This window comes from Protopterus annectens, chromosome 14.part0, assembly GCF_019279795.1.
Source record: "Protopterus annectens isolate FY-2018-M chromosome 14.part0, PAN1.0, whole genome shotgun sequence".
In the NCBI taxonomy this organism is placed as follows: Eukaryota; Metazoa; Chordata; order Ceratodontiformes; family Protopteridae; genus Protopterus; species Protopterus annectens.
The window spans coordinates 653230701-653257533 of record NC_056748.1 but is presented as its reverse complement, the minus strand read 5'-3'; the positions used below and the strand labels follow the sequence as shown (position 1 = coordinate 653257533).

Below are 26833 nucleotides of genomic sequence, written 5' to 3'. Positions count from 1 at the left end.
TTTCTTGAAACTGGGTAGGAGATAGCTGCTGGGACATTGCTACCTCTTCCACTGAGGTGTCAGTCTGAGCTTCACTGAGGAAATCAAGTCAATAGATTTCCCTCAGACTCCTCCTGCAATCCACTGCAAATGCTCAGCACAAGGGCCTCCTTATCATGGTAAAGTTTCATCATGTTAACATAGTACAATTTGTGCCCCTGCCTAGCAGTTCCACCATGTAGTTAACATCACTTACCTTTCTTACCACTATGTAGGGTCCCTCCCAAGCTGCTTGCAGCTTGTTATGTCTGACAGGAATGAGAACCATTACCTGCTGCCCTACAGCATACTCTCTAGCTCGAGCATTCCTGTCATGCCATACCTTTTTCTGTTGTTGGGTATCTGCCAGGATCTCCTGGGCCAAGCCCATGAGTTCCCTGAGCCTTGTCCTGAGGTTTAGGACATATGCCATGACAGACTACTTGTGAGGTTCAAACTCACCTTTCCACTCATCCCGAATTAAATCTAGAGGTCCCCTCACCCTATGCCCATACAGCAACTCAAATGGTGAAAAACCTGTGGAGTCCTGGGGAACCTCGCTGTAAGCAAACAACAGATTGGACAGATATTTGTCCCACTCCCTCTTAAACTGGTCTGCAAATGCCCATAGCATGGACTTGATTGTATAGCTTTACCTCTCAACAAGACCATTAGTCTGGGGATGGTAGGGGGTGGTCTTCATGTGCTTCACCCCACAGTACTTCCACTGACAAGCCAGCAGGACTGACATGAAATTGGCACATTTGTCAGTCAGTATTTCTTTTGGGAAACCTACCCTGCTGAAAATCTCTAAAAAAAGCATTTTCCACCTTTGCTGCCTCAATGGGTATTGTGTAGTATAATCCACTACCACTAGGATATACTTTTTCCCTGTGGAACTTGGAGTACTCAGAGGCCCCACAATATCCATAGCTACTCTCTGAAATGGCTCCTCAATCACAGGCAAAGGTATCAAAGGAGCTCTCACCTTGTCTCCTGCCTTGCCTAACTTTTGGCAGTGCTCAAAGGTCCTGCAGTACCCAGTTACATATCTGGAAATTCCAGGCCAATAGAAGTTCTGCATAATGCATCTCTTTATATGTTTTATGCCCATATGACCTGCAAAGGGAATATCACGGGCTATGGCTAGAAGCACCAGATGGTAGGTTCTAGGCACTACCAACTGCTGTACCCTCTCACCTTCTAGTCCTCTCTCAGGGTCCACTCTCAGTAAACAGATTCCCCCTACCCTTGAGAATCAGGTCCCTCACTAGTTACCTGCCTCAGGCCTTGCAATGTAGGGTTTGAGAGCTGAGCCTGTCTCAACTCTCTCTTTGTAACCCCTCCCAGCTCCCCTTCCACAGGAAGTCTGGCATCGTCTGACAGTGGTGCCTCACTGTCAGCTAGGGTACTACTACTCATCTCTACCTTTGCAGTCACTCTGTCTAAGGGAACATCAGTACCCACAAGCAGCTGTGGCTCTCCCTCAGTCTCACTGCTACAGAGTAGCTCCCTCCCTGAACTAACCACCTCACCAGTCCTGGCTGCAAGTATGCCGTCTCCCCCAAACTACCAGATCCACATGTGTGTCTCCAAGCCTGGCTTTGTGTAACTGCATGAGCACATGGTACTGCATTATCAAAATCGTTACATATCAGGACACCTGCAGGGATATCCTCAAACACACCTACTTGCTGGTTCCCTTTTCCACCCTCCCAATCAAGGTGAATCCTAGCCAAAGGTATTTGGAATGGGGTCCCTACTAAAGCTCTGACTGGAGTTGACTTACCAGACAAGTAGTGCTCCTCTGTAACCATTGCAGGCTTTACAATGGTTATATCAGAAGCTGTAACTCTCTTAGCAATGGCCTCTTTGCCATTCACTACAGTTGGATATAACCTCTTGTAGTAGTTTGGTACCCTTGTTGTCCCAAGACAACCTACTATTGGCATTTTGTCTTTCCCACTTACTGGCTCTCTCACCTTTTGTTCCCCACCTTGCCTCCATGGACATCTGTATGCCACGTGGCCCCACTGGTTGCATTCAAAACATTTAACCCTAGGTCCTGAATGTGTACCTGGACTAGTGGCTTCCTTTGCTAATGGCAGATTCTGTTGGGGCAGTCTGTGCTACCCACCATGGGTTCCTTTAGACCTTTGAGCAGTACTTAGGGCTCCTTTCCTGTAACAGGGATGCCCTGCATGCTAGGAATAGGTCTCCCTTCTTCCCCAACTGATCTGAAGTAGCACATTGTCTATCACCTAACCAGATCCTCCGGCAAAGTGCTAATGGCTTGTTCCCTCACCAAAAAGTCTGCCAGCGCTTCAAAAGTGGTGACCTGTCATCCACTCACCCACCTATGAAAATAAGTGCTCAGCTCAGCAATATATTCACACACACTTTCATCTGCCTTGTGTCTATGCTCGCAAAACTTTTTCCTATATGTTTTAGGTGTTAGCTTAAACAGTTCTAACAAACGCTTCTTAACAGTTGTATAATTAAAACAGTCAGTGTCAGACATTTTAGACAACACAGTTACAGTTTACCATAGAGTAAGAGGGTCAGGAACCGTACCCAGAGCCTTTGGTCAACATCATACTGTTTCCATACCCTCTCAAACATATGAATGAAACTATCAAAATTATCCACCTCCTTAAACTGCGGAAGAAATTTACTGAACCTTTGTGCTTCTGGGGTCTAGTTACTCCCTTCCCCATTACCTCCATGACTCTAGCAAAGAGTCAGCATCTCCTTCTCATGCTGCCTCTGCCTCTCCTTTTCCTCAGCTTCCAGACATAGCAGTTTCTCATTCTCCTCAGCATGTAGATGTCTCAGTCTCTCAGCTGCTTCTGTTTCCAAATGCCTGGCCTCCAACTCAAGTCTCTTTAGTTCCATATGGATTTTTAAGTCATCTGCAGAAAGGTTGAGCTGTCAATTCTCTGAGTGTTGTACATCTCCACGGCCAGTCTGATTGTCCTCCTGGTTGCTGTTTTCTGAAGCAGCTGTGACCAAAGTTGCAATCATGTCTGCCTTAGTCAGGTTTCCATCTGCCAGTCCCCTAGCCTGGCACATCTCAACCAGCTGGCTCCTTGTCAGCTTTCCATACTCCTCTGCTAACATGCTGCCTGCTCTCCCTGACTAACTGAGCTAATAAAAGAAATAAAACAATTGTGATCTGAACTCTGAGTATTCACTGTGTGGCTGATTTAGAGTACAGAAACACCTTCAGTGATCACTGTACACAAGCTACAGGAATTCATTCTACCCACACCACTACAAGCCAGTTAGTTTTGCCAACCAGTTAATATGTGGCTGTGGATACCCCACCACTGCCAAACAATTAATATGACACCTGTGCACTGGCCCAGCAATCAAGGAGCCTCAGTCCTCACCACTAGCATCAATGAGGGGCGTTCATATAGGGAAAGGATAATAAATACACACACAGTGAAGTACAATTTCCCATAAGAGCACACAGAGATCCCAGTCAGTCTGGGGCTGGTTTCTCCCTTTCTCTCCAGGTCCCCAATAAGACTCCCCACTGGCACAGCTTTAGGGTCCAGATCTCAGCCTAGTGGGCAAGCTAAAACCTCCAGCACCCTCTCTGTCCAACCAGTGCTTCATGTCCCTGCCCAAGTAGCTGACACACACACACTTTGAGATAAGAGTTATATGCAACCACACAGACACTCCTGGGGAAGGCTGGCACAGGTTCTCCAGCTGTGCTCCTTTTACCCGGACTGTGTGGTAGAAATCACTGCCACCACCCACTAATATTTATCAGCTGCCAAAAGGCCCTTATGAAAGGGTGTCCAATTATACTGAGCAATATTATTATCCAAATGTTAAGTGCAACTAAACAGTCAAGGCTTATTTGGAGTGACTTTGTACAGTATCACTATATATATGCAATGTACTCTAGAGATTAAATTATCTATACACAAAACAGCCACCGTTGAAAGGTTTAAAAATATTTAATAATAAATAATAAAAACATAAGACAATACTTCTAACTACACAATGCTAGTAAAGAGTTCATAGATCACAGGAAAATGCTTAAAATAATACAGTAGAAAAATTCTGACATCAGCACAGAAAAAAGACTAATCTAATCTTCCTGTTTCCTAGCTATATCAAAGAGAAACACTAAAGTCTAAGATCCTATTTACACACAGACACAGGCAGAGTGGTGAGCTGGATGTTCTCAGGACAAATGCTCTCATTCTTTCTGTCCTTAAATTGATAGCACAGTACCACTGATTCCTTTCAGATTACATAATTTCTTTCTGGTTCCCAGGCTAACAGAACTCAGAGATTAATTGCCATTTTGATTTTGTAGCTGGTCAGGAAGCCAGAGCAATAAAATAAATTATACATGCTAATTCTAGCAATTAACTCTGGTCTCAAAACAATAGCCAGAATTCCTTCATTTAGGTATCTCGGCTCCGAGCCCTGAGATCAAAGACAGTCATAAAATGCTTGACTTAGCTTTCTTACAGCAGAGTGCACTGTTGTTACATTTTTGCAGTTCCACATTTAACACCATTTTCCCATTTAAGAGAACAAGATTGTGGCTTATATTAATATTTACAAATCACAGAATTATCTACAAAATTCTATCTGGCTAGGCTGGCAGCCTTCACCTATCTTCACAAATGTCATTGTGTAAAAAGTCTTCAGTGCTCTTCTGCCAGCTTCTGGTAGTCTGGGACACTCAGTTGATGTACTATTCATGCTCTGCATGTATTCAGGACCTAAAGGCCCTATAGATTTTATAATGTGCCAAAGACTTAAAATTCCATTATGAGAATCATTTGGCAGATCCCTCTGCTTTTTTCATTTGTACAAACAAGCCGCCTAAGCTGTTACCTGCTGCTAATGCACTTTCCTTAGAAAATGAAAGCAGGGCAGTAGATGTGGGAAAAGCTTATATACCTCTTACATTTTGGCCTTCAAATCTGCAAATTAACAGACTCAGAAAACAAAATATTTACTGTCTTTTCTAACTGATTTGAATAAAGCTCTGTCCTCTCTTGAAGTACCTGGCATCAAACAGCAGGCAATTTCTGTGGTGGCTCAGGCTTCTCAGGTAGCTAGACATAGCATCAAGTGCATTTATGATGTAATGAAACCTTCTTCCAGAGCAGCTGCTACTGAATATGTGTTTAGAAGGTAAACATGACTTTATTCGCAATCCTTACCTAAGAGCATTAAAGCTAAGCTGCTTGATTCTCCCCTGAGCAGGGACATTTTGTTTGGCCCTGAAATAAACAGCCTGTTTAAATCCTTGCAAGAACAAGGTAAACTTTATGAAGGATTGCAGACAAATTTCTCTCATTTCTTTTCCCAGGTATCAGAAAAACTACCCATCTAAGCCCACCACCTTATCTCGCAGGGACTCCAGGTCCTCGCAGAAGGGAAGAAAATACCAAGAAAAAGATCTCAGGATAAACCGGAGAGGGATTCTAAGTCTAAGAGGTCTTCCTATCCAGACAAGTTTGCCTGACTAATCTTCTGCCTCTCTCTCCTCCCCTTGGTCCACCCCTTCCTCTATCAAAAAAGACTGACCTAATCTCTTTCCCAATCCAGTAAACCTCTTACCTCCTATCCCATAGTCTTTGCATGAACAAGAGACAATAAAACATGTTCCACAATAACATTTAGAAAAGGGTTTTATTCCAGACTTTTTCTAGTACCCGGAAAAGAAGAAGAATGGAGACCTCTACTGGATTTCCCCTCAATACCTATCTAAAGATTCCTTCATTCAAAATGCTGTCAACCCAGACCGTTTGCCTTTCATACTTCCTCAGGCCTTGCTGGTGCCTTTAGACCTGAAGGGTGCCTATCTTCACATCCCCAGTCACCCTTCTTTCAAGAACTTCTAAGATTTTCAGCTTGTTCATCATACTTTCTGTTCCTGCTTTACACTTTGGAAAGTCTATAGCTCCCAGGGTATTCAGAAAGTTCCTGGTACCAGCCATGGCCTTTTGCAGAGCTCAGGGAATTCAAATTTCACGTATCTAAATGACTTGTTAATACAGGCACCCTCCCAGCAAATTCTTCTACAGTATTTCAACTTTTCTATCTCCCTCCTACAGTGTCTGGGATTCATGATAAACTTAAGAAAGTCCACAGTGAATCCTATGCAAGACATGGTCTTTCTGGGCTGCAGGCTGGGCAAGCAACTCATTCAGGCCTTTCTTCTATAAGGAAAGGTACAGGCAATCTCCAACTTTTTTCCGTATCTCCTGCCTCTTTAATTCTGCACTGCAAGGGAAATTCTCAGGACCCAGGAATTCATGTCAGCAACCATATCCATAGTGTCCTTCGCAAGACTCCATATGAGAAAGAATTCAGTGGTACCTGAAATCTGTCTGATTACAGCATTCCCATACCCTGGATGCTCAGATTCCACTTCTTCCCTTTCTAAAAAAAAGACTTTCAGTGGTGGATATCTCTGGTAAACCTCAACCCAGGCCTTCCTTTCAAGCTGCAAGTACCTCACCAGGACCTGCACACAGATGCCTCAGACATAGTCTGGGGGGCATGGACTGGCTCCCTGCTAGTTCAGAGGCAATGAACACCAAAGCAGAGGACACAACAAATCAACTTGGAGGAGAAGTGGGCACTGATTCAGGCCCTGCAGACCTTGTCTCACATTTGGCGTCTAGGTCCTCTCAGAATTTTCACAGGCAATACAGCAGTCACATAGGTTCATAGGTTCCTAGGTTCATAGGTAGGTACTAGGCTATTGGCCCTAGAGCCTATATAAGCCTAGCCAAAGGTACCCTGGCTTTCGCCACCCAAGAAAATTATTTTCCTGTGCCACTGTCGAGCAGAGCCACAGAAGTGATCCCCAGGGTGAATTTCCTATCTCCCATCCAATCATCAAGATTTTTCTTGAACAGTGCTAATGAGGAGCTTTGTTTGATATAGATAGGTAGTTTGTTCCAGATTATGGGAAGTCTCTGGGACAGGAATCTATCCCTCCAGCATGTTCTGTTTATTGTGGTGATGAGGTTTAGGTCCCTAGAGCATGTAGCTTGTAGGGATTGGGATTTCTTTAAGTGGAACATATCTAAAAGCTCTGGGTTTGACATAGCTTTGTGTGTTGGGCAGAGATCACCTCTGAGTAGGCGATATGCAACGGAGTAAAGCTGCAGTTTTTTGAGACAGTCTGCATAGGGTATCTCTTTGAGGCTGATAATCCTCTTTGTGGGGTATTTCTGTGGCCTTTCCAGTTGTTGTAGATGTCTTGTGAGGTACATACCAAAAGGGGCATTGTACTCTATAATGGGTCTAATGAGTGACGAGTAGAGGGGAACAATGACCTCTTTTTTCCTGGATGAGTAACCTTTTGTGATGAGGTGTGCCACATAGAAGGATTTCCTGACTACTGTGGCGATGTGATTATCAAAGGAGAGACTACTGTCCACCTGTGTCCCAAGGTCTCTTATCACACTTTCGGTGTTAAGTAGACTATGGTACATAAATGGGGAGACAAAGTCTCATCAGCTATGCAGATTAGTCCTGGTGGATTTTCTAAGCAGATCAAGGGAAGACCCTCACAAATGGATGCTGAACAGAGAGTTTTTCCGAGACATAGTCCACTAATGGGATATTTTTCACATAGATCTATTTGCCTCAATTCACAGCAGGCAACTATGACTGTTTTGCTTCAGGACTCCTTGCCCTCAAGCATAAAGGACAGATGTCATGTCTTTTCCTTGGGAAGGAGGATTCTTTATGCTTCTCCCTTTACTCCCAACGGTCTTGTTAAAGATTCAGAGGGACAAACCATAAATCTTGGTGACTCCCTTTTGGCACAGGCAGCACTGGTTCCTCCTTCTCTTCCACTTAGCCAGGGGGCATCACCACAAGTTACCCCATAGAGTGGATTTGCAAATGCAAAACAAATGCTCTCAGCTTCATCCCAGTCTGTCGTCTCTCAGCCTGACATTATGGATGATAGGATTATGACCCTTTTGGACACCACTTTTCTGAGAACGTGCTTCATGTTCTTCAGGAGGCAAGGTAACCTACCACTAGAAAATCTGATATATCCAAATGGAAAATATTTTCTGCCTGTTGCCACACCAGGAAACAGGACCCAATACAAACTGGTTTTCCTACTTTCCTCTCTTACTTGTGTGAACTACTAAAAGCTGCTCTTACCTATTTGCCAATTAAGTCACACTACTTGGCCATTTCTGCAAGTTTACTTCTAGATGCCCCCTCTACTTTTCTGGCTGGAGGTAAAACAGTTGACAGATAATCCTTCCTCTGGCTTTCAAGAAATTTCCAAGCTTTTCAACTTGATCATCACACACTCAGTTTTCTGCTTTACCCTTTTGTTAACTTGTCCTTACTACATGTTATCCTGCAGCTGCCTTCGATATTCTTAATTAGAACAACTTCATAAATACATTTTACCATAGGAAGTAGTTATCCTTGAAAAACCAATAATAATTCAGTATTTACTGTAATAGTGCACAAATTCATAACAGCCTCTGTTTTTCAAGCTTTACTCTTTAATATGCCCATAATCATTCATAGTCCTATGGCTCAGATTCATAGTCCTATGGCTCAGTTTATTCTTTTACCATGTCAATGTTAATCTGCTGTAGGTATTCACTTCAGATACTTCACAAAAGTAACAATCTGCTGTTTTATTCTGAAAAAGTCATCTAAAAATGATACCCTGCAAAAAAGGGAAGACGTCAAGTAACTTCAAATGACAGTATAACAACCTGGACTGAAACAAATTAAGCTTTCTGACAAAAATATTGTATCTGAAGATTCTTATGTTCAGGGAATAAGCTGAGAGAGACAACAGGCTTGTGGAAGGTTTCTTGAGCAGCGCAGCTGAAACCATTTCATTGTTCTAAAACTGGCAGATTAGCAGTCTCTGAATTTACCTATTAGAATAACATGTTTCTTTCATTTAAAAATTGTAATACAATTTTAGCATATGATGATGCCTTTTTCTTTTGAATTTGATTACCAGAATTCTCATCAAGTATGTTTTAAAATGAAGCATGGTTCTCAACTTTTCGTTAATATCCATCTGTCAGAAAGGTAGCACCATATCCACATAAGACTTGACAATGAAAAATAATTTTAGATGAGCATGCTTACCAAGTTGAATGCCTTCACAGAAGATGGTAACCATAATACTTTTGTGCGGTTGAATTCTGTGTGTGATAGTGTAAGATATGTTTTCCAAACTTATAGGAGCTATTTGATCTGAGACTAGCTCCTTTTCGGCATATCTTTGAGGAACCAGAAGCTTTAAGGGCACATTTTTCCTGTTTCCTGATGTTGGAATTTAAATGTATTATAATATATCTCAAAAGATTAGGTAGTGGACTTACACATATCGCAATCTGCACTTGGTTCACAGCTGCTAATTGTTGTAAAAGAATATTTTTTGTACATTGTGATGCATCTGGTAAGGATTTAAAATTGTTTCATTCCTTTACAAAGATGTTATCTTTTGCTGTTTCTATTTCCATGAGAGTATTAAATGCTTTCATAGGTTCATAGTGATATACTAGGCTAATGACAACCAGGGCCTAGCTGTGCAATCCAACCCAATTGTGTCCCTATGTATCATGGACATTTATTAAGAGGGGGTATGCTAGTTAGGAAGTTTCTTGAGGTTATGTGGGAGACATGGGGCCAACCCAGGGTGAATTTCTGATTTCCCATCCATTGGTTAAGGTTATACTTTAATAGGCTTAGAGATAGACTCCGCCTCATATGGATGAGGAGCCTGTTCCAGAGCATGGGGATCCACTGAGACTCATGTCTGTCTCACCAACATGTCTTATTTATTTCCCAAGCAAAATTTACATCTTTAGATCTAGTGATTCTGATGTTATTTGTTTTACAAATGTGCAAAAAGTCCATTAGAGCTGTATCCAAGGATTCCTTTTATGCTGGGCATAAATTGTCTCTCAGTAACCTGTAGGAGAGTATAGAGATAGGGCTTTAAGGCAGTCTGTATAGGCCATTGTTATTTTGGCCTGGATTCTGCTGGTAATGAACCTTTGTGGGCATTCCAAATGTTGCATTTGATTGGCTGGAGGCATCATACTCAATGATGGGTTTGAGAAGGGCCGAATAAAGCGACAATATGACTTCCTTGGACCTAAATGCCATGCCCTTACTTATAAGTTGAGTAACATAGAATGATTTTCTTAGTACCTTGGCCACCTGTTGGTCAAAGGCCCAGATTACTGTCTACATATCTTCCCAGATCCCTGACTACTGCATCAGCTCTTAGTGTTGCCTTATTGATGGAGTAAATAGCCTGGGTGATAGTTTTCCCAGAAGGCACTGTAATGTATTTTTTAACACTGAGTTTTAGTCTGTGACTTTGGTATCAGTCACTTTTCTATTTTAGAACCTCTTGTAAGATGTTTATGCCATGGGGGGAATCTATGATAGCTCCCAATTTGGAGCAATCTGTGAACTTGGTTAGCCAAAGGCCTTTGACATTCACCTTTACCTCTGAGAAGTAGATGCCAAATAACAATGGTCCCAGTACGGACCTTTGAGGGACCCTACTGGTGACCGGTGTCTTAGCGGAGGTAGTATCACCAATCTTGACTTCCTGTGTCCTGTCTGTGAGCCAGCTGGCTGTGCAGTGGGTTATGTATGGGCTTATGCACAGTTTGATGAGCTTATCAACTATACCAAAGTGGAGTACTGTATTGAACATATTAACCAGTTCCAGGTAGGTAGTATGCACAATTTTCCCCTCATCAATTGCCTTGGTGACCTCCTCAAAGAAGTCCACCAGGTTTAGTAGGCATGATATTCCCTTACCAAAGACAAACTGGGTTGGGTCCAGTGTATGAAGGTTGCCTGTGTCTTATTTTGATCATTTGCATGATCATTTATTCCATGGCTTTGCATATTAGACTAGTCAGACAAATAGGTCTGTAGTTTCTGTGACTGAATGACGGTCCACCCTTGTTAAGTGGGATAACCATTGAAGCCCTCCATTCTCATGGTATAAAGTCTGTTTTGAGGCTGTAGTTGAAAAGTAACAAGTGGCCCTGGTAGGTCATGTTTCCAGCTATTTAGAAATTATCCTGGGATATTGTTGAAGCCAACTGAAGCTGTGTTTTGGCCTTAGTGTGCACCGCTAGGACCTGCTCCCTGTTAGTAGTGAGGGCTTACGCTAGCTGGTATTTCATGGAGAGAGGCAGGGGGAGTGGGGGTTGAAGTGTGAGCTAAATTTGTCAGCCAGCAAATTCTTTCTCTCTCTGTCACCTACTCAGTGAAGGTGGCACCACTGATCACCAGTTTGGCACACTGATGTGTGTGTTGTCTTTGAGGTTTCGGACATAATTGTAGAAGGTCTTGTGGTTGTCTTTAGCCTGTGAAGCTATCTTGCCCTCATAATTAGCCTGGACTTAATTAGTCCTCTTAGTTCTGTTTAGTTTAATTAGAGATCTCCTATCATTATGGGAGTTGCTCTTCCTGATTTTAGCCATGACTTGTTTTCCTTTTGTTGTATACCCTATTAAGGTTAGGATTCCACCAGTGTGGTTTGTTTTGAGCTTACTTCTAACAGGTGTAACAGCCTCTATACAGCCATTTATATGGTTGTACAGGGAGTTTGTGAACAATTCCACATATGCTGTTTTGAGCTCGGGGTTGGGTGAGGAATTGAATTTTGATAAACTATCACTTAATAGGGTGTAGTTTGCTTTGGAATAGTCCCTTAGTGTTACAGAGTTTGCTAGGGTTACTGAGTTGATTTTTATTTTGAAGGAGACAGCTTTGTGGTCCGACCTCACCAGTGAGGACGTGACATTTATGGAGGGGGGAATGCAGCACTCTCTCATACTGGTGAGTACCAATTCCAGTAAGTTTGAACCTCTGGTAGGTGTGCACAATATTTGGTCAGGGGTATTTGTGTTAATAAAATCAGGGAATCTTTGTGCTTTCTAGTATGAGGCAGTGTGCATTTCCCAGTGTGTAGAGGGATAGTTAAAGTCTCCCATGAATAGGGTATTTGGTTTAACTGTAGGTGTCTCCATTAGGTCTAGGCACAAGCTATGGGATTCTAGAGATATAGAGGGTGACCAATAGCTTGCTAAAATAGGTATGGGACTTAGAGAATGGTCATTTTCACGTGGCTAAATTCCAGGGCATTGTCCTGTTTAACCAATGTATCTTTATGCTTGTTGCTAATAATGTTTATATTCAGTTGTCAAATTACATCACATGACAATTTACTTATTGGCCAATAAATCCAGTTCAGATTCAGACAGATCCAAAATTTTTTAAGCTGTTTACTGCATGTAGTTTACTATCATATATGTATAAATTTGCTTCTCACACTTAGAACACTTCCTCTAAGTGATCCCTTGAATCCTGCTGTCACATTGCAGCCTTATCAGACCATCTCACCAGGGAAATGTGGGGGCAACAAGATGGCAATGATTAGCTTCTTTTAAGTTTCTTCAGTTTGCATAGCATGTGATACAGTCCTTCAGACCGTCCATTTGTTTGTTTTATTTGACAAAGTTCTTTGAACTGGTTCCATCCCCTCTTGAAGAACCCCATGGATTCACAATAAATCACATGCTCTGGTAGTGTCTTCTAAGTGTGACAACATTTTCTGTGGAAAATGCTTTTTCAGGCCCAGGTTAAAGTGAATACCTTCCATTTGCATCTTATGGTCTTCCTTTCCTTCTTTGTCCTTGTGCCTGTGTTCTACCTCTTTTGGTTTTCCTGTGTAGTATTTTTCTTCACCTGTTTTATATCCCATTTCTTTCTTACTTTGTGTAATGAATATAAGTATTTCCAGACACTGTTTGAATTGCTTTCACTCCATTCCCCTAATTAACCTTATGGCTTTTCTATGGGTGATTTCTATTTTTTGTTCACATCCCTTTCTTTGATGGGTTTCCTGAACTGCATGCAGTATGCCAAATGTGGTCTCACCAGCATGCAATAGAGTTGGACAATTATCCCTGGACTTTGACAGCTATAATAAAGCCTGGCACTTACCCTGACTCTTCCTGATGGCATCTGTAATTTTGCCAGTTGGTCTAGGGCTAGTATGATGAAAACTTATTGGTCCTTTTCTGCCAACATCTTTCCTAGTTTAATATCAACTAAATTGTTGTGAAAACATCAGGCTGTTATGTCCAAAATGCAGGTCTTTGCATTTGTCTGAAGTTACCACCTCTTTTCCCACCATTAGAGGACTTCTTATTACATTGTCAGGATATTTCCTCATCTAGAACTCTGGCTTCAGTTTTTGTGTTATTTGTGAATAGTTTAATTATGTTGGTCATTCTCTCTAATATATGAAGACTATATTGAATAGTGATGCCCTTGTTGTACTCCACTGGCCACTTCCCTCCTCCATTACAGGTTCTTCCCCATCATCACCACCCACATTCTTGCTCACAGCAATCTGATCTCCCAGTTTACAAATTTCAATCAAGCTCCTAGCCCTTTTAGCTTACTGGATAATACATGTTGTTGTATTGTTTCAAATGCTTACTGTAAACCATCTAGATCACATGAGCTGATACTCCCTTATCCAGATCTGCTGTTAGCCATTCATACTCTTCTGTTACTGTATCATACTCTGCTGTTACCCAGTCATAGAACTGCAGGAGGTGTGATGGCAGTTTTTCCCTGACAATGAAGTCATGCTAGTTTGGGAAACTAAACCATTTGTCCTTTAGCAAAGCTTTAGGCCTTTTTGTCAGAATCCAGTCCTTCACTTTCCTGGCCACCTCTGTCAAATTAATTAGCTTGTAGTGCCCTGGGCTGGTCACCCTTGAAGAAGAGAACAGATATGCACTGCAGTGCACTGGTATTTCCTCACTGGCCAAAGTTGTAATGGCCATTTTTGATTTGTTGTACCCGGATACTTACTAGGATTTTGAGTATTTTGACTGGTGTATTGACTGGCTGTGTACTTTGTCCTCTCACACACTTGCTGACCCAGTATCATTTGTATAGATTGCATAGTTATTCCATTAGTTTAGATTTCATGGGCATTCCAAGGCAATTTAGTCCTGTGAACATTTACACCCTACCAGTACCCTACCTCAGACCACACCTCCTTTCTCCAGGTGGACCATATCAGTCAGTTGTGGCATACACTTATGAGTTCCCATCCAGTCATCTGAGTTATGTTTAAAGGAAGATATTAAATCATAGCTGTTAACATTCAAGGGGAGTCTTTTCAAGAGGTTTGTTTGGCATTGAGTTATACATATGTCCCTCCACTGTGTTTTATTTATCTGTCGAAGAGGGTTTGGAGGTTGGCATAATGATTATGGTGTTTACCATACAGACACAGGGGCTTGATTCTCATGTGAAATAACTGGCTAGGCTTAAAATGGCCACAAGGACAGTTAGCCTAACTAGTCTGTAAATCTACGAATCAATAAGAAGATATGGGTTCTTGGTTCTAGTGTTGATGGAGCTGTTGGATTTGCAGAGATACAGGAGGTCCAAGATTGCTGGGTCTGTTATGGTACTGTAAGTGAGACAGGGCTCTCTCCTCAAAATATTCCACAACTTTGAATAAATAAATAAAGCCTCTCATGATAGCTCAGGGACATTAAGCCCATGATCTTTTTGGCTAGGAACCTTTTGGGGTCCTTCTAAGTGTCTGATATGTTTAGTGAGCTCCCCAAAGGGGGCGTTATACTGATTGGTCTGATTAAGTTGAAGATAAGGGAGTGATTACGTCTTTAGACCCTGAAGATATTCTTTTTGGTAATTAGCTGTGATAAAAAGATTTCCTGACAGCCATTGTCATGTGATGGTCAAAAAAGAGGGAATTATCAGCCCAAGTTCTTAGGTCCCTGACTGCATTTTCATTTTGTAGTGATGTGTTGTCTGTGTAGTATCATGAGGGGATATGTTATTTGCCAAAGGTGACTATACTGCATTTTTTGTCTTAAGTTTGAGTCAATTTTATTACACCAAGAGTTTACTAGGAAGAGTTCATGTGGAGAGTTCAAGTGTTAGAGGGTGACTTAGCCCCCAGTTTGCATTCATCTGCAAACTTGTTTGTTAGACGGCTGGATCTTTGATTGGAGATAGGAGAAGTAAAGGCCAAACATAACAGGCCCCAGCACTGAGCCCTGAGGGGCACCACTGGTCACTTTATATATTCTGATAAGGGTCCTTCAACTTGCACTGTGTGGATTCTGTATTTCACCCAGTATGGTATCCCTCTTATCACAAATTGATTATTAATGCTTTACTTTCTCTATGTTGCCAATGTGGGGAATTGTGTCAAAGGTCTTGGACAGCTCCAAGTGTACTGCATGGCCACCATCTACAGACTCTATAACCCTTTAAATATTGTTTCCCAGATTTAGTAGACAAGATCTACACATTACAGTGTCAAACTGATGAGTTTATTATTTGTCAAGTCAAATAAGGTTCTTAGTTAATGGAGTAAGTTGTAATATGTTCCATGACTTTGCAGGTAAGGCTTGTAAGATGGATAGGTCTGTAATTACCTGTGCCCACTCTAAGGCCACCCTTACTGAGGGGCATCATGAGTGCAGTTCATGACTCATCAGTGATAAAACCAGTACAGAATTGTTTAAGGAGCAGATCTACAAGGGTAAGTTTAACACTGTTAATTAAGTAACACCCCCTGAAATCATGTATAGCAACTCAATGATATTTCTGCTGATAGGATATCTGTCCCCTTTTAAGGAAATACACTGGTAAATGGGTGAGGATCTGAAGAAGGTTTTTACCGAAAGCGCTTATCCACCCTAGAACTTTGTTTTATGCTACTTGGATTTTTACTGTTTATATTAAAGAATTTGTTTTTTAACGTGATGTGTTTGTCTCACGACTGCCTTGGTGACACATCTCATCTTTTTCCTGGATTTTCTCTACTTGTTGAGACCACCTTTGGTAATGTAATGTCTTTGTTTTTATGTATATGCAATTAGTAGACTTTATCAGAACAATGCCTGTATGCTAAGAAACATTTTATAGGTTAAAAAAAAGTCATATGACTCAGGATTCCCTTGGTAGTTCATGGCTTTAACACAGTGTTTTTATTGTGCTTCCTAGTTTTCTGTGTTAACTTCTGTTTTTGCTAATTTCTACAAGTTCCCGATGACAAGCTCAGTCTTATATTTCACCTAACTTTTTTCCCTTTCCATAGCAGTGGACTTTCCAGCAAACTGATGCAGTTTCTAGAGAGATTTACTGATAAGATACAGTAACTGCATTAGACTGTATACAAAAGAAAACATCAACACCATACTGTATTGTCTTGTCAAAGGTTATTTACTGATAAGATACAGTAACTGCATTAGACTGTATACAAAAGAAAACATCAACACCATACTGTATTGTCTTGTCAAAGGTTATTTACATCTGAGAACAAATGTTTTAAATTTGTATAAGTGCATCTTGTTGTTAGACCGACACATTTCATAGGAAATCACTTTCTTTGTAATGCGTACAAGAGCAACAGAGTTCTGTACATCCAAAAATGCTTGCCATATGTCGAGGCTGCATGTTTTATGTATCATACATGTAGGAATTAATAATCACTTGCTGAGTACTGAATCATGCAAAAAGCAGGTCTATATTAGTTTGCCAGAGTCTAACTTCAGCGAACACCCATTCAGCAGCCACACTTCAACAAAAATTGTGTCAGTGATTCACTGAATTTACCAAGGGCAAAGAAGTAGTTGGCCAACTACTCAACTTTGCCCTTTTCTCCACTATAGTGCGATCTTGGAGTTGGTATATATATTTGGGGGGGTGCAGCCCCCAACTTGGGTGGGTTCAGTTTAGTTGTGTCAGTCCATTGTATTGCAGGGCAAGTATTTATTTGCCCTTGGTAGATTCAGAAAATCATTGAAACGATTTTCATTGAAGTATGGTCACTGAATAGGTGTTCGCTGAAGTTAGACTTCTGCGAACTAATATGGACCCCAAAAATCAGTACATACATTTTGGTCATTCTTAAATAAGTGCAAACTTAATTTGCTTGTGCTGCTGTAATAGGCATGTTTCATTAATGCTGCACAGTTAAAAGTGATTATGTACATTAGTTTTACTACAGGGTTAGGCTGAGACATCACCATAACTTTGAATGGCATTAAGTGTTATCAAAGGTGCAGCTAGCTGTTTTCTTTCCCCCAGTGCAATATTCTGATCTGCCACCCCCCCTAAACTTGAAGCACAGTTTATGCCAGTCATCAAGTACTAGTGACTGCAAATGCACTGAAGACACAGAGCACCGTAGTGCTTTAGTTCTGACCACAAATACTGTACTGCCATTCAGTGCTGGTAATGCACTCACTTGCAGTTAGGATCTAACGTACATGCCCCCAGCACTTTGCACCCTAGTGGCTGCACCCTTCACTCCACTCAAGCTATGCCACTGAGTGCATTATTGGAGAACAAGTTTATTACTTGAAACTTTTCAAGAGTGGATAAGCTACAGTAAAATGTGATGTGCACCTCTGTTTTGCATCATCTACATCAAGTGATTACCTGTACACATGTAAAATATACTCTAGCAAACTGCAGCTAATTTTAAATAAAACTGGAATTAGGAACCAAGATGTATGTTGTATGTAAATTATGTGGGCTTCATTTACCCTACAGTATTACCATCTCTTGGTTAAAATACAGTTAAAATGCTATCAACTGCAGTCATTATCAGTTGTTGGTAGTAATGTATTGTATAAAATGCAGGTATGTTATCACACTATGTTAAGTGAAGCTAAGCAAAATACTCACCCACTTGTGTATAATCTGATTTTATATTGCAAAAAATGAACATTGGGAAGGTCCACATCTCACCACGTCCCATTTCTATAATTCCTGATGGAAGTTTCCTTTGTTACTAATTCTGCCCAATAACCTTAAACTAACTAGTTATGACTACACCAAAAGCCATAACACTTTGAATCTGTAACAAATGTAGTCAAGACAACTGCAAAAACAGTTTTGCATGCCTTAACCTAATCTAAGTAACAACCCAAAATGTCTAAATGCTTGACTTTAGGAAGTAAAGGATAGTAAAGTATATTTCCATGCCATTAAAATGACAAACATGGTAACAGAGTAAAGTATAATATCTACATGCCATCAAGGTAGTTTACATTCTATTTTAAATATTCAAAAACAGGGATACTCTTACGTTATTTTGTAGCCTAACTTGCAGTGTCAAGCCTCAAAACATCCCTGAGTGGGTATTTCCCCGGTAATGCACACCTTGGAGGACATTATTGCTTGCATATCATTTTTTTAAAGGGATGGCAGCAATTGTCATTAAAAAGTTTATATATTGGGGAGTTCAAAAGAAAAGTGGTTCTTGTGCTGGCATGCAATCAGTTAGTTATTTTTTTATAGTAATGCATCAGTATTGCTGGAAGTTAGATAAAGAAATGAAGATATGGATTTCATTCTCTGTGGTCTACAGAATGGCAGTGTTGTAGGTAGATAGGAATGCTGTTTCTAGAAGGGCATATTCCAGTCTTAAGAGCAAAATATTGAAATATGTATTTTTTTCAGAAAGTTTATATGATATTTTCTATATAACTCTGAGCTCTTGTATTACTTCAGCCATTTGTTTTTAGTATGTAGAGGAAGGGACATGTTTTGCATGAGTAATGCACCCAAGTATTTCTGTTTAGTTTTGTACGGTAGTAAGATTCCTTCTGGATCCTTAATAGGTAAAGCTTGGTGGGGGAGATATTTAGTATTACAGTTTTAACTTCTGAGGATTAATTGTCTGTTAAGTGACACCCAAGTCCAGATATAACTGAAATGATTTTACGTGACAGAGATGTGTGTATGATTATCTGTGAGACCTAGTAAAATCAGTGTCATCTGCAGACATGATGCAGTTAGTCTGTAGCAGTTTGTGAGATTAGTGCTGAAAAATGAAATAGAGGCCAAGCATGGAACCATGAGGAAGACATTTAGTGAGAGTCTGTACCCCTGCGAGTGTTGTCCTATGACCATGAACATTTTGTTTGATAATTTAAGAACCAAAGATCCACTGACAAATCTCTGATGAAATTCATAGAATTCAAGCCTGTATAGCAAAGAAGGGTAACATCATTTCAAAGGCTTATTTTAACTTTAAGTATATTCTCCCATCAGCAGCCTGCTTTCAGTGTTAGAAAAAAATTCTTCTTTAATAATATTTTGTTCTAGGCATTAGTTTGTTTACAGCAAGATTTTATCTGCAGTTTTTTTTTCCATATCTAGCTTCCAAAATACTGAGGTTCCTTCTCTGTGCAGCACCATGACAGCACAATCTGACTTTTTTTCACAATAGATAATTAATTGGACATTTCTTTTAATTTACAAAGATATGGTATTGCAGTATAGTTAGAACGGCTATTTTTTATTATTCAAATAGCAGAGTTTGTGTTGTGCGTCTGTAAATAATATACTGAATTTTTACAGATAAGGACTTTTTTTTGGGTTGTTTCATTTCCTCCCAAATGTCTGCAAGAAAAACTTTTGCACGAGTCTAATTTTTTCATTTTGCATTGTATAGCCGAGACCTCAATAGTGAATCAATCACCTCATACCTCAAGGGACAAATGAGAAAACTGGAGCTTAATGGTGAACACACTGACGCAAGAGCAGAAGCAACAACAAGGGCAAATGTCCCAGAACTTTCAGATACAACACATGATAAGAATGGTAAGGACTCACTGAAACCAAAGATGCAGAAAAGTCCGATCATCACTAAGGAAGAGACAGGAACAGCTGAAGTCCATCATAAATCCTTGGCGGAGACAAGCAGGCCAGTATTAGAGGAATCTGCTTCTACTCTTCCTGCTGGTGAAAAGAAGTTAAGCTGTGACAGAGAGTCTGGAAAGCCAAGACTGTCTACTCGAGAGGCGGATCGGGAAACAGTAGCCAGTGAACAAATGACACAGGTAATTTGCATGACATTATTTTCTTATATATCTATTGTTTTCCTTTTTAAACCCTTAAATTTCAATGCACTGTGGAGTTAATTGGCAAATTAAAGCATGTGGAGTTTAGTATTTCATTGAGAAAACACTAGCCGTTCAGAATAACAGCATATAGTTCACATTCAGCAGATTGCTATTAGAGCTGCACATTTTTGTGTCATCGTTCTTCAAAGAAACAAAACCGTTCTTCAAAGTCACCACTTCTGTGTCAAGCTGGACAAAATTTTTTTCTTGACTTTTTGCCTCATGCATGTCACCTTATTTTCTTCCTTAAGCTCTCTCTGCCATCTGTAATAAAAAGAGATACTGATAAAACATAGTTTATTTCTTCCTTCATGTAATGTTTGACTATGAGCTTTTTCTAAAAAAAAAAAAAAAAACAAACAAATTGGTACTATTAAAGCTCATATATAGGTTCACAGATAAGTACTAGGCTAACTGACTTTGTGGGTTATTTTAAGCTTAGCTAATTGCCCCATGTGAGAACCAAACCCTGCACCTTGAGTTTATAAGGTATCCAGCTTCACATGCCAGTCCGTGTGTCTGTTCCAGTATGTTCCACTTTCTAATCTCAAAATACTGAAATCTCTAATTTCAGTATCTCAAGACCGTAAAGTCGAATGCTTAAAATCCCAAAACCCCGAAACACAAAATCGCAAACATAAACAGACCATATACCACACAACACATACAACATCCTACCCACACTACAAAAAATCCACAAACAAAGCACACACAAACACAAAAACACAAACCCACACTACATATAAACAGGGGGGTCAAGCCCACCTGCACCCCTCATGTAGGGGGCTGTGCCCCCACACCCCCTCTACTTATATATACCAGCTCCGAGATTGCACCAAACAGAAAAAGATGACAAACTTACCACTAGACACTCTACAGTACCCTCGCACACACACATCATAAATATACAAACACCACCAGTTTCAACACTTAAACACTCACACTTTTACCTGCCTACCCTAACCCACACATAAAACTTCCAAACACACTCACATACACTCAAACACATACCTAAAACCCTAACAAAATACTCATTTACCTACTAGCTAAACCCACAAACTATACGATATATGCTGCACACACTACATCCCGCGTCAAATACCGGAACACCATAACTGTGAATTCGACATTTTCGGATTCGAAATTATGGAGTTTTGGGATTTCAAAAATTTGACTTTATGGTCTCGAGATACTGAAATTCGAGATTTCAGTATTTCAAGATTATAAAGTGGTACTGTTTACAGACATGTGGGTGTGAATAGTTTAGTCAAAATGGGAGTTGTCATATTTTCTGTCAATTCCTGCCTTTTAAGTAGTGTTAATATGATTAGTAATGTTTAAGCAGAGAAGACACAAGAAGTATTATTGGTGCTAAGTGGTTTATGTCTATGTATCTTCTTCTTTCGGCTGCTCCCATTAGGGGTCGCCACAGCAGATCAACTGTTTCCATTTCTTCCTGTCGTCTGCATCTTGCTCTGTCACACCAACCACCTGCATGTCCTCTCTCACCACATCCATAAACCTTATCTTAGGCCTTCCTCTTTTCCTGTTATCTGGCAGCTTCATCCTTAGAATCTTTTTCCCAATATACTCTGCATCCCTCCTCAGCACATGTCCAAACCAGCGTAATCTTGCCTCTCTGGCTTTGTCTCCAAACCTTCCAACCTGGGCTGACCCTCTAATATACTTATTCCTAATCCTGTCCATCCTCGTCACACCCAGTGCAAATCTTAACATCTTCAACTCTGCCACATCAAGCTCTGACTCCTGCCTTTTTGTCAATGCCTCTGTCTCCAACCCATATAACATAGCTGGTCTCACTACCCTCTTGCAGACCTTCCCTTTCACTCTTACTGATATTCGTCTGTCACAAATCACTGCTGACACTCTTCTCCACCCACTCCATCCTGCCTGTATTCTCTTCTTCACCTCTCTTCCACACTCACCATTACTCTGAACTGTTGATCCCAAGTATTTAAACTCATCCACCTTCGCCACCTCTACTCCCTGCATCCTCACTAGTCCTCTATCCTCCCTCTCATTCCCACACATATATTCTGTCTTAGTCCTGCTGACCTTCATTCCTCTTCTCTCTAGAGCATATCTCCACCTCTCCAGGGTCTCCTGCACCTGTTCCCTACTCTCACTACAGATCACAATGTCATCTGCAAACATCATAGTCCACGGGGTCTCCTGTCTGATCTCGTCTGTCAACTTGTCCATCACCATTGCAAATAAGAAAGGGCTCAGAGCTGATCCTTGATGTAATCCCACCTCCGCCTTAAACGCATCCATCACTCCCACCGCAGACCTCATCGCTGTCACATTACCCTCGTACATATCCTGTACCACTCTTACATACTTCTTTGACACTCCCGACTTCCTCTAACAATACCACAACTCCTCTCTAGGCACCCTGTCATATGCTTTCTCTAAATCCACAAAGACACAATGCAACTCCTTCTGGCCTTCTCTGTACTTCTCCATCAACACTCTCAGAGCAAACATCGCATCTGTAGTGCTCTTTCCTGGCATGAAACCATACTGCTGATCACTAATCATCACCTCCCTTCTTAACCTAGCTTCCACTACTCTTTCCCATAACTTCATGCTGTGACTGATCAGTTTAATCCCTCTGTAGTTACTACAGCTCTGCACATCACCCTTATTCTTAAAAATCGGTACCAAAACACTTTTTCTCCATTTCTCAGGCATCCTCTCACTTTCCAAGATTTCATTAAACAATCTAGTTAAAAACTCCACTGCCATTTCACCTAAACACCTCCATGCTTCCACAGGTATGTCATCTGGACCAACAGCCTTTCCGTTCTTCATCCTCTTCATAGCTGTCCTTACTTCCTCCTTGCTAATCCACTGCACTTCATGATTCACTATCCTCACAACATCCAACCTTCTCTCCCTCTCATTTTCTTCATTCAACAACCCCTCAAAGTGCTCTTTCCATCTGCTCAACACACTCTCCTCGCTTGTGAGTACGTTTCCCTCATTATCCTTTATCACCCTTACCTGCTGCACATCTTTACTAGCTCAGTCCCTCTGTCTAGCCAATCGGTACAGGTCCTTTTCTCTCTCCTTAGTGTCCAACCTTTTATAAAACTCTTCACACATCTTATCCTTAGCCTTCACCACCTGTCTCTTTGCCATGCACCTCATCTCCTTATACTCTTGTCTACTTTCTTCATCTCTTTGACAATCCCACTTCTTCTTCGCCAACCTCTTTCTCTGTATATTCTCCTGTACTTCTTCATTCCACCACCAGGTCTCCTTGTCCTCCTTCCACTTTCCAGATGTCACACCAAGCACCTTTCTAGCCATCTCTCTTACTAGCTCTGCTGTAGTTACCCAGCTATTCAGTAACTCTTCACTGCCACCCAGTGCCTGTCTTAACTCTTCCCTGAACATCACCTCACAATTACCCCTTTTCAGTTTCCACCATTTGATCCTTGGTGCTGCCCTCACACTCATCCTGCTCTTCTTGATCACCAATGTCATCCTACAAACCACCATCCTATGCTGCCTAACTACACTTTCCCCCCTGCCACCACTTTACAGTCTCCAATCTCCTTCAGACTGGCCCTTCTACATACGATATAATCCACCTGTGTGCATCTTCCTCCACTCTTGTATGTCACCCTATGCTCCTCCCTCTTGTTAAAATATATATTCATCACAGGTTTATAGGTTCATAGGTTTTTGTCTATGTATAGATATGTGTATGTGTGTTTATGTGTGCTTGAGTGCTTAATTGTATAATATACAGTGTATGTGTGTGTTTTTGAAGTTATTTGGTGTGTATATTTGAGAGAATGTGTTGAAATATTAATATTTGCTTGTGTATAAGTTTGGTGTCTAGTGAAGTATGTGGTTTAGCACAAGATCAGCTTGCAGTAAGGCTAAGTGAGTTTCTTTTTTTTACAATTGAGATCTCAGAGTACATAAAATATTTAGTTGTATTTTTTTTTCTTTTTGTTGAAGGTGATATTGTTTATATTATTGACAGCCCACAGTACCACAAAACATTCTCTCAATTACTCCCTGTATGCATTGAAAAAAGAAAAAGAAATATGTGCGTATGTGAGTGTGTGCGCATGTGCATGTATATGTATGTGTGTGTGTAGTTTTGTGAAATGTGATGTTTCTCATTTTTGTGTGTTATTAAGTATTAACATACTGTATTACTGCATCATCTCATATTTGCATTAAAGACAATTCAAGAAGCGATTGGTGTGGCTGCATTCATAGGCTCATAGGTTCACAGGAGGTTACAAGACTAATGGTGAGCCCTTACAAGCTTAGCCATATTTATATATCCCAAGTTGCCCCAATTGGTGGTTAGGGGAGTGACTTTCACAGAGGTAATGATCTGTAGTAGTTAATGCAGACTTCCTCTGTCCAGGAGGGACATAGATGCCACACCAGTAGTGAATTTGCAGTCACCCATCCATTGATCTAGGTTGCATTTGAAGAGAGTCATGGAGAGAGACTGTTTCACGTGAATTGGAAGCTTGTTCCAGAGAAGTGACAGTCTCTGGGAGATGCATCTGTTCATGTTAGAGACGATCCCTAGAATGAATGAATAAACACACATACACATATCTATACATAGACAAAAACCTATGAACCTATAAACCTGTGATGAATATATATTTTAACAAGAGGGAGGAGCATAGGGTGACATACAAGAGTGGAGGAAGATGCACACAGGTGGATTATATCGTATGTAGAAGGGCCAGTCTGAAGGAGATTGGAGACTGTAAAGTGGTGGCAGTGGGGAAAGTGTAGTTAGAAACTCACTTAGCAGTTTAATTTACGACTGTGTAGCATTTCCATCAGGGCCAGGTCAGAAACTGTCCTGTAAGCCAGGCATAGGTCACCCTGTGACATCCCCACTCTGGACCAGTAATCAAGGAGCCAGAATTGTCACCACTGGCACTGGAGAGGGATGTTCACTTGGAACAAAAATGGATACACCCAGTATTTCCAAATGCAGCTCTCTGTATCATGCACAACTTCCCTTAAGAGCACACAGGGAACATACTCAGTCTGGGGTCTGGATTTCTGTCTCCCTCCCTCCAGGTCCCCAGTAAGACTCCCCACTGGCACACCTATAGAGTTGAGAACTCGACCGAGTGTTCAAGCCAAGTTTTTCAGCACCCTGTCTGTGAAACCAGTGCTTTGTGTCCCTGCTCCAAACAGCTGACACACACACTCTTTGAGATTTGATTTTCAAACACATACACACACATACATACACACCTGGAAAAGGCTGGCACAGATTTACTAGCTATGCCCCCTTCTTCCCAAACTATAAGGTAGTTACACCACCATGAGACACTCTAAGGCTCTTGCAAAGGTACCCAATTATGCTGAGTGAAATTAATATTAATACAAATGGTGGTTTGACCAACATTTCACCAAATATATATAAGTACTCTCAGATATTAAAATATTCTGTAAAAGACCAGCCACAATGAAAAGTTTAAATATATTTAATAATGAATAAGAAAAGAACATTAAAATAGTAAATATCTATTGACAGAAAACACTAGAGATTTAATCACAGGAAATATTAAAATAACACAGAATAATAGATTAACACAGATACAGAAAAACAGTACTTAACTAATCTCACTATATTTTCCTGACTGATCTAAAGAATTGCTGTTCCTTGATTTACTCACTAGAACAAAGCAATATTAAGTAGATGAGGGGTACTTCTTTGTCAGGTTCCAAAAACAGAGTGCTCTGAGACCTCTCTCTCATCTGGTATTAAAACATTATTTTTGTCCGAGATGACAGAATGACATCACATACATCTGATTATCTGACTTCCAGTTCCCATGCTACCCCCATTGCTAGAAACTGAACCAGAATGTAGTACATATTTGTTGCTATACACAGATATAGAGCTTTGCTGAGGTAGAAAGCTATAAAACCATAAAACACTTTCACTTTTCCTACAGGAGCTAATAAACATTTCTCTGACACAGATATTTAGTATCTGGCTGCAATCAGAACTGTAAGATGCAATCTTTATGGCCTAAACCAGGTAATTTAATTTCTTACTGTTTTTCAGAGTTAGCTGGACTGAGATTAACCTCTTCTCCTCCATTATCCTCTGTTAAAACATATACATTTAATCAGTTACAGTACAGTCAGGGCCCACTGTTGGTACATTTTTAACACAAGCAGCTTTACAAATACATATTTCAACACAAGCATCAGTACAAATCAGTCTGATATACAAATGACATATAATTCTTTACAAAATTCCAGCTAGCTATGCTGGCATATGTTACACATCCACTGCACTACTTCTCCTGGCATAGCTGACAGTACCTCACATTGTTACCCACCCATTAGCAGCCTGTAGGAGACAGAGTACAGTGACAGGGTTTTCAGTCAGTCTTTCCATGTAAGACTTGTTTTCTGTACCCTGTAATTTCTTGGTGAGAAACCTCTGTGGTATTTCCAGTTGTTGTAGGTGTCTGGAGAGGTACATGCAAAAGGGAGCATTGTACTAAATTACTGGTATGATGAGGGCTGAGTATAATGGAATTATAACATCCTTAGATCTAGACGCGATGCCTTTACTTATAAGATGTGCCACATAGAATGATTTCCTTACTTCTTTGGATACATGGTGGTCAAAGTTCCAATTGCAATCAACCTGAGTACCCCGCTCATGTACCACTAGGTCTACAATTAAGGAGTGCTGTCTATAATGTAATTAGCAGGGATGGCAGCTTTCCCAAAGGGAATAATAATGTATTTTTTTGCATTTAGCT

The 26833-nt window shown here is 40.7% G+C and overlaps 1 protein-coding gene across 6 annotated transcripts in view; it reads left to right on the top strand.

Annotated features, from left to right (window-relative positions):
- Window positions 1–26833, top strand: part of ANK3 (ankyrin 3) — a 2432060-nt gene that overhangs the window by 2340987 nt on the left and 64240 nt on the right. For all 6 annotated transcript variants that reach the window (XM_044056400.1, XM_044056402.1, XM_044056401.1 and 3 more), the window contains one exon: window positions 19574–19961. In XM_044056400.1, the coding sequence (XP_043912335.1) occupies window positions 19574–19961 (388 nt within the window). The remainder of the gene's footprint in view (window positions 1–19573; window positions 19962–26833) is intronic.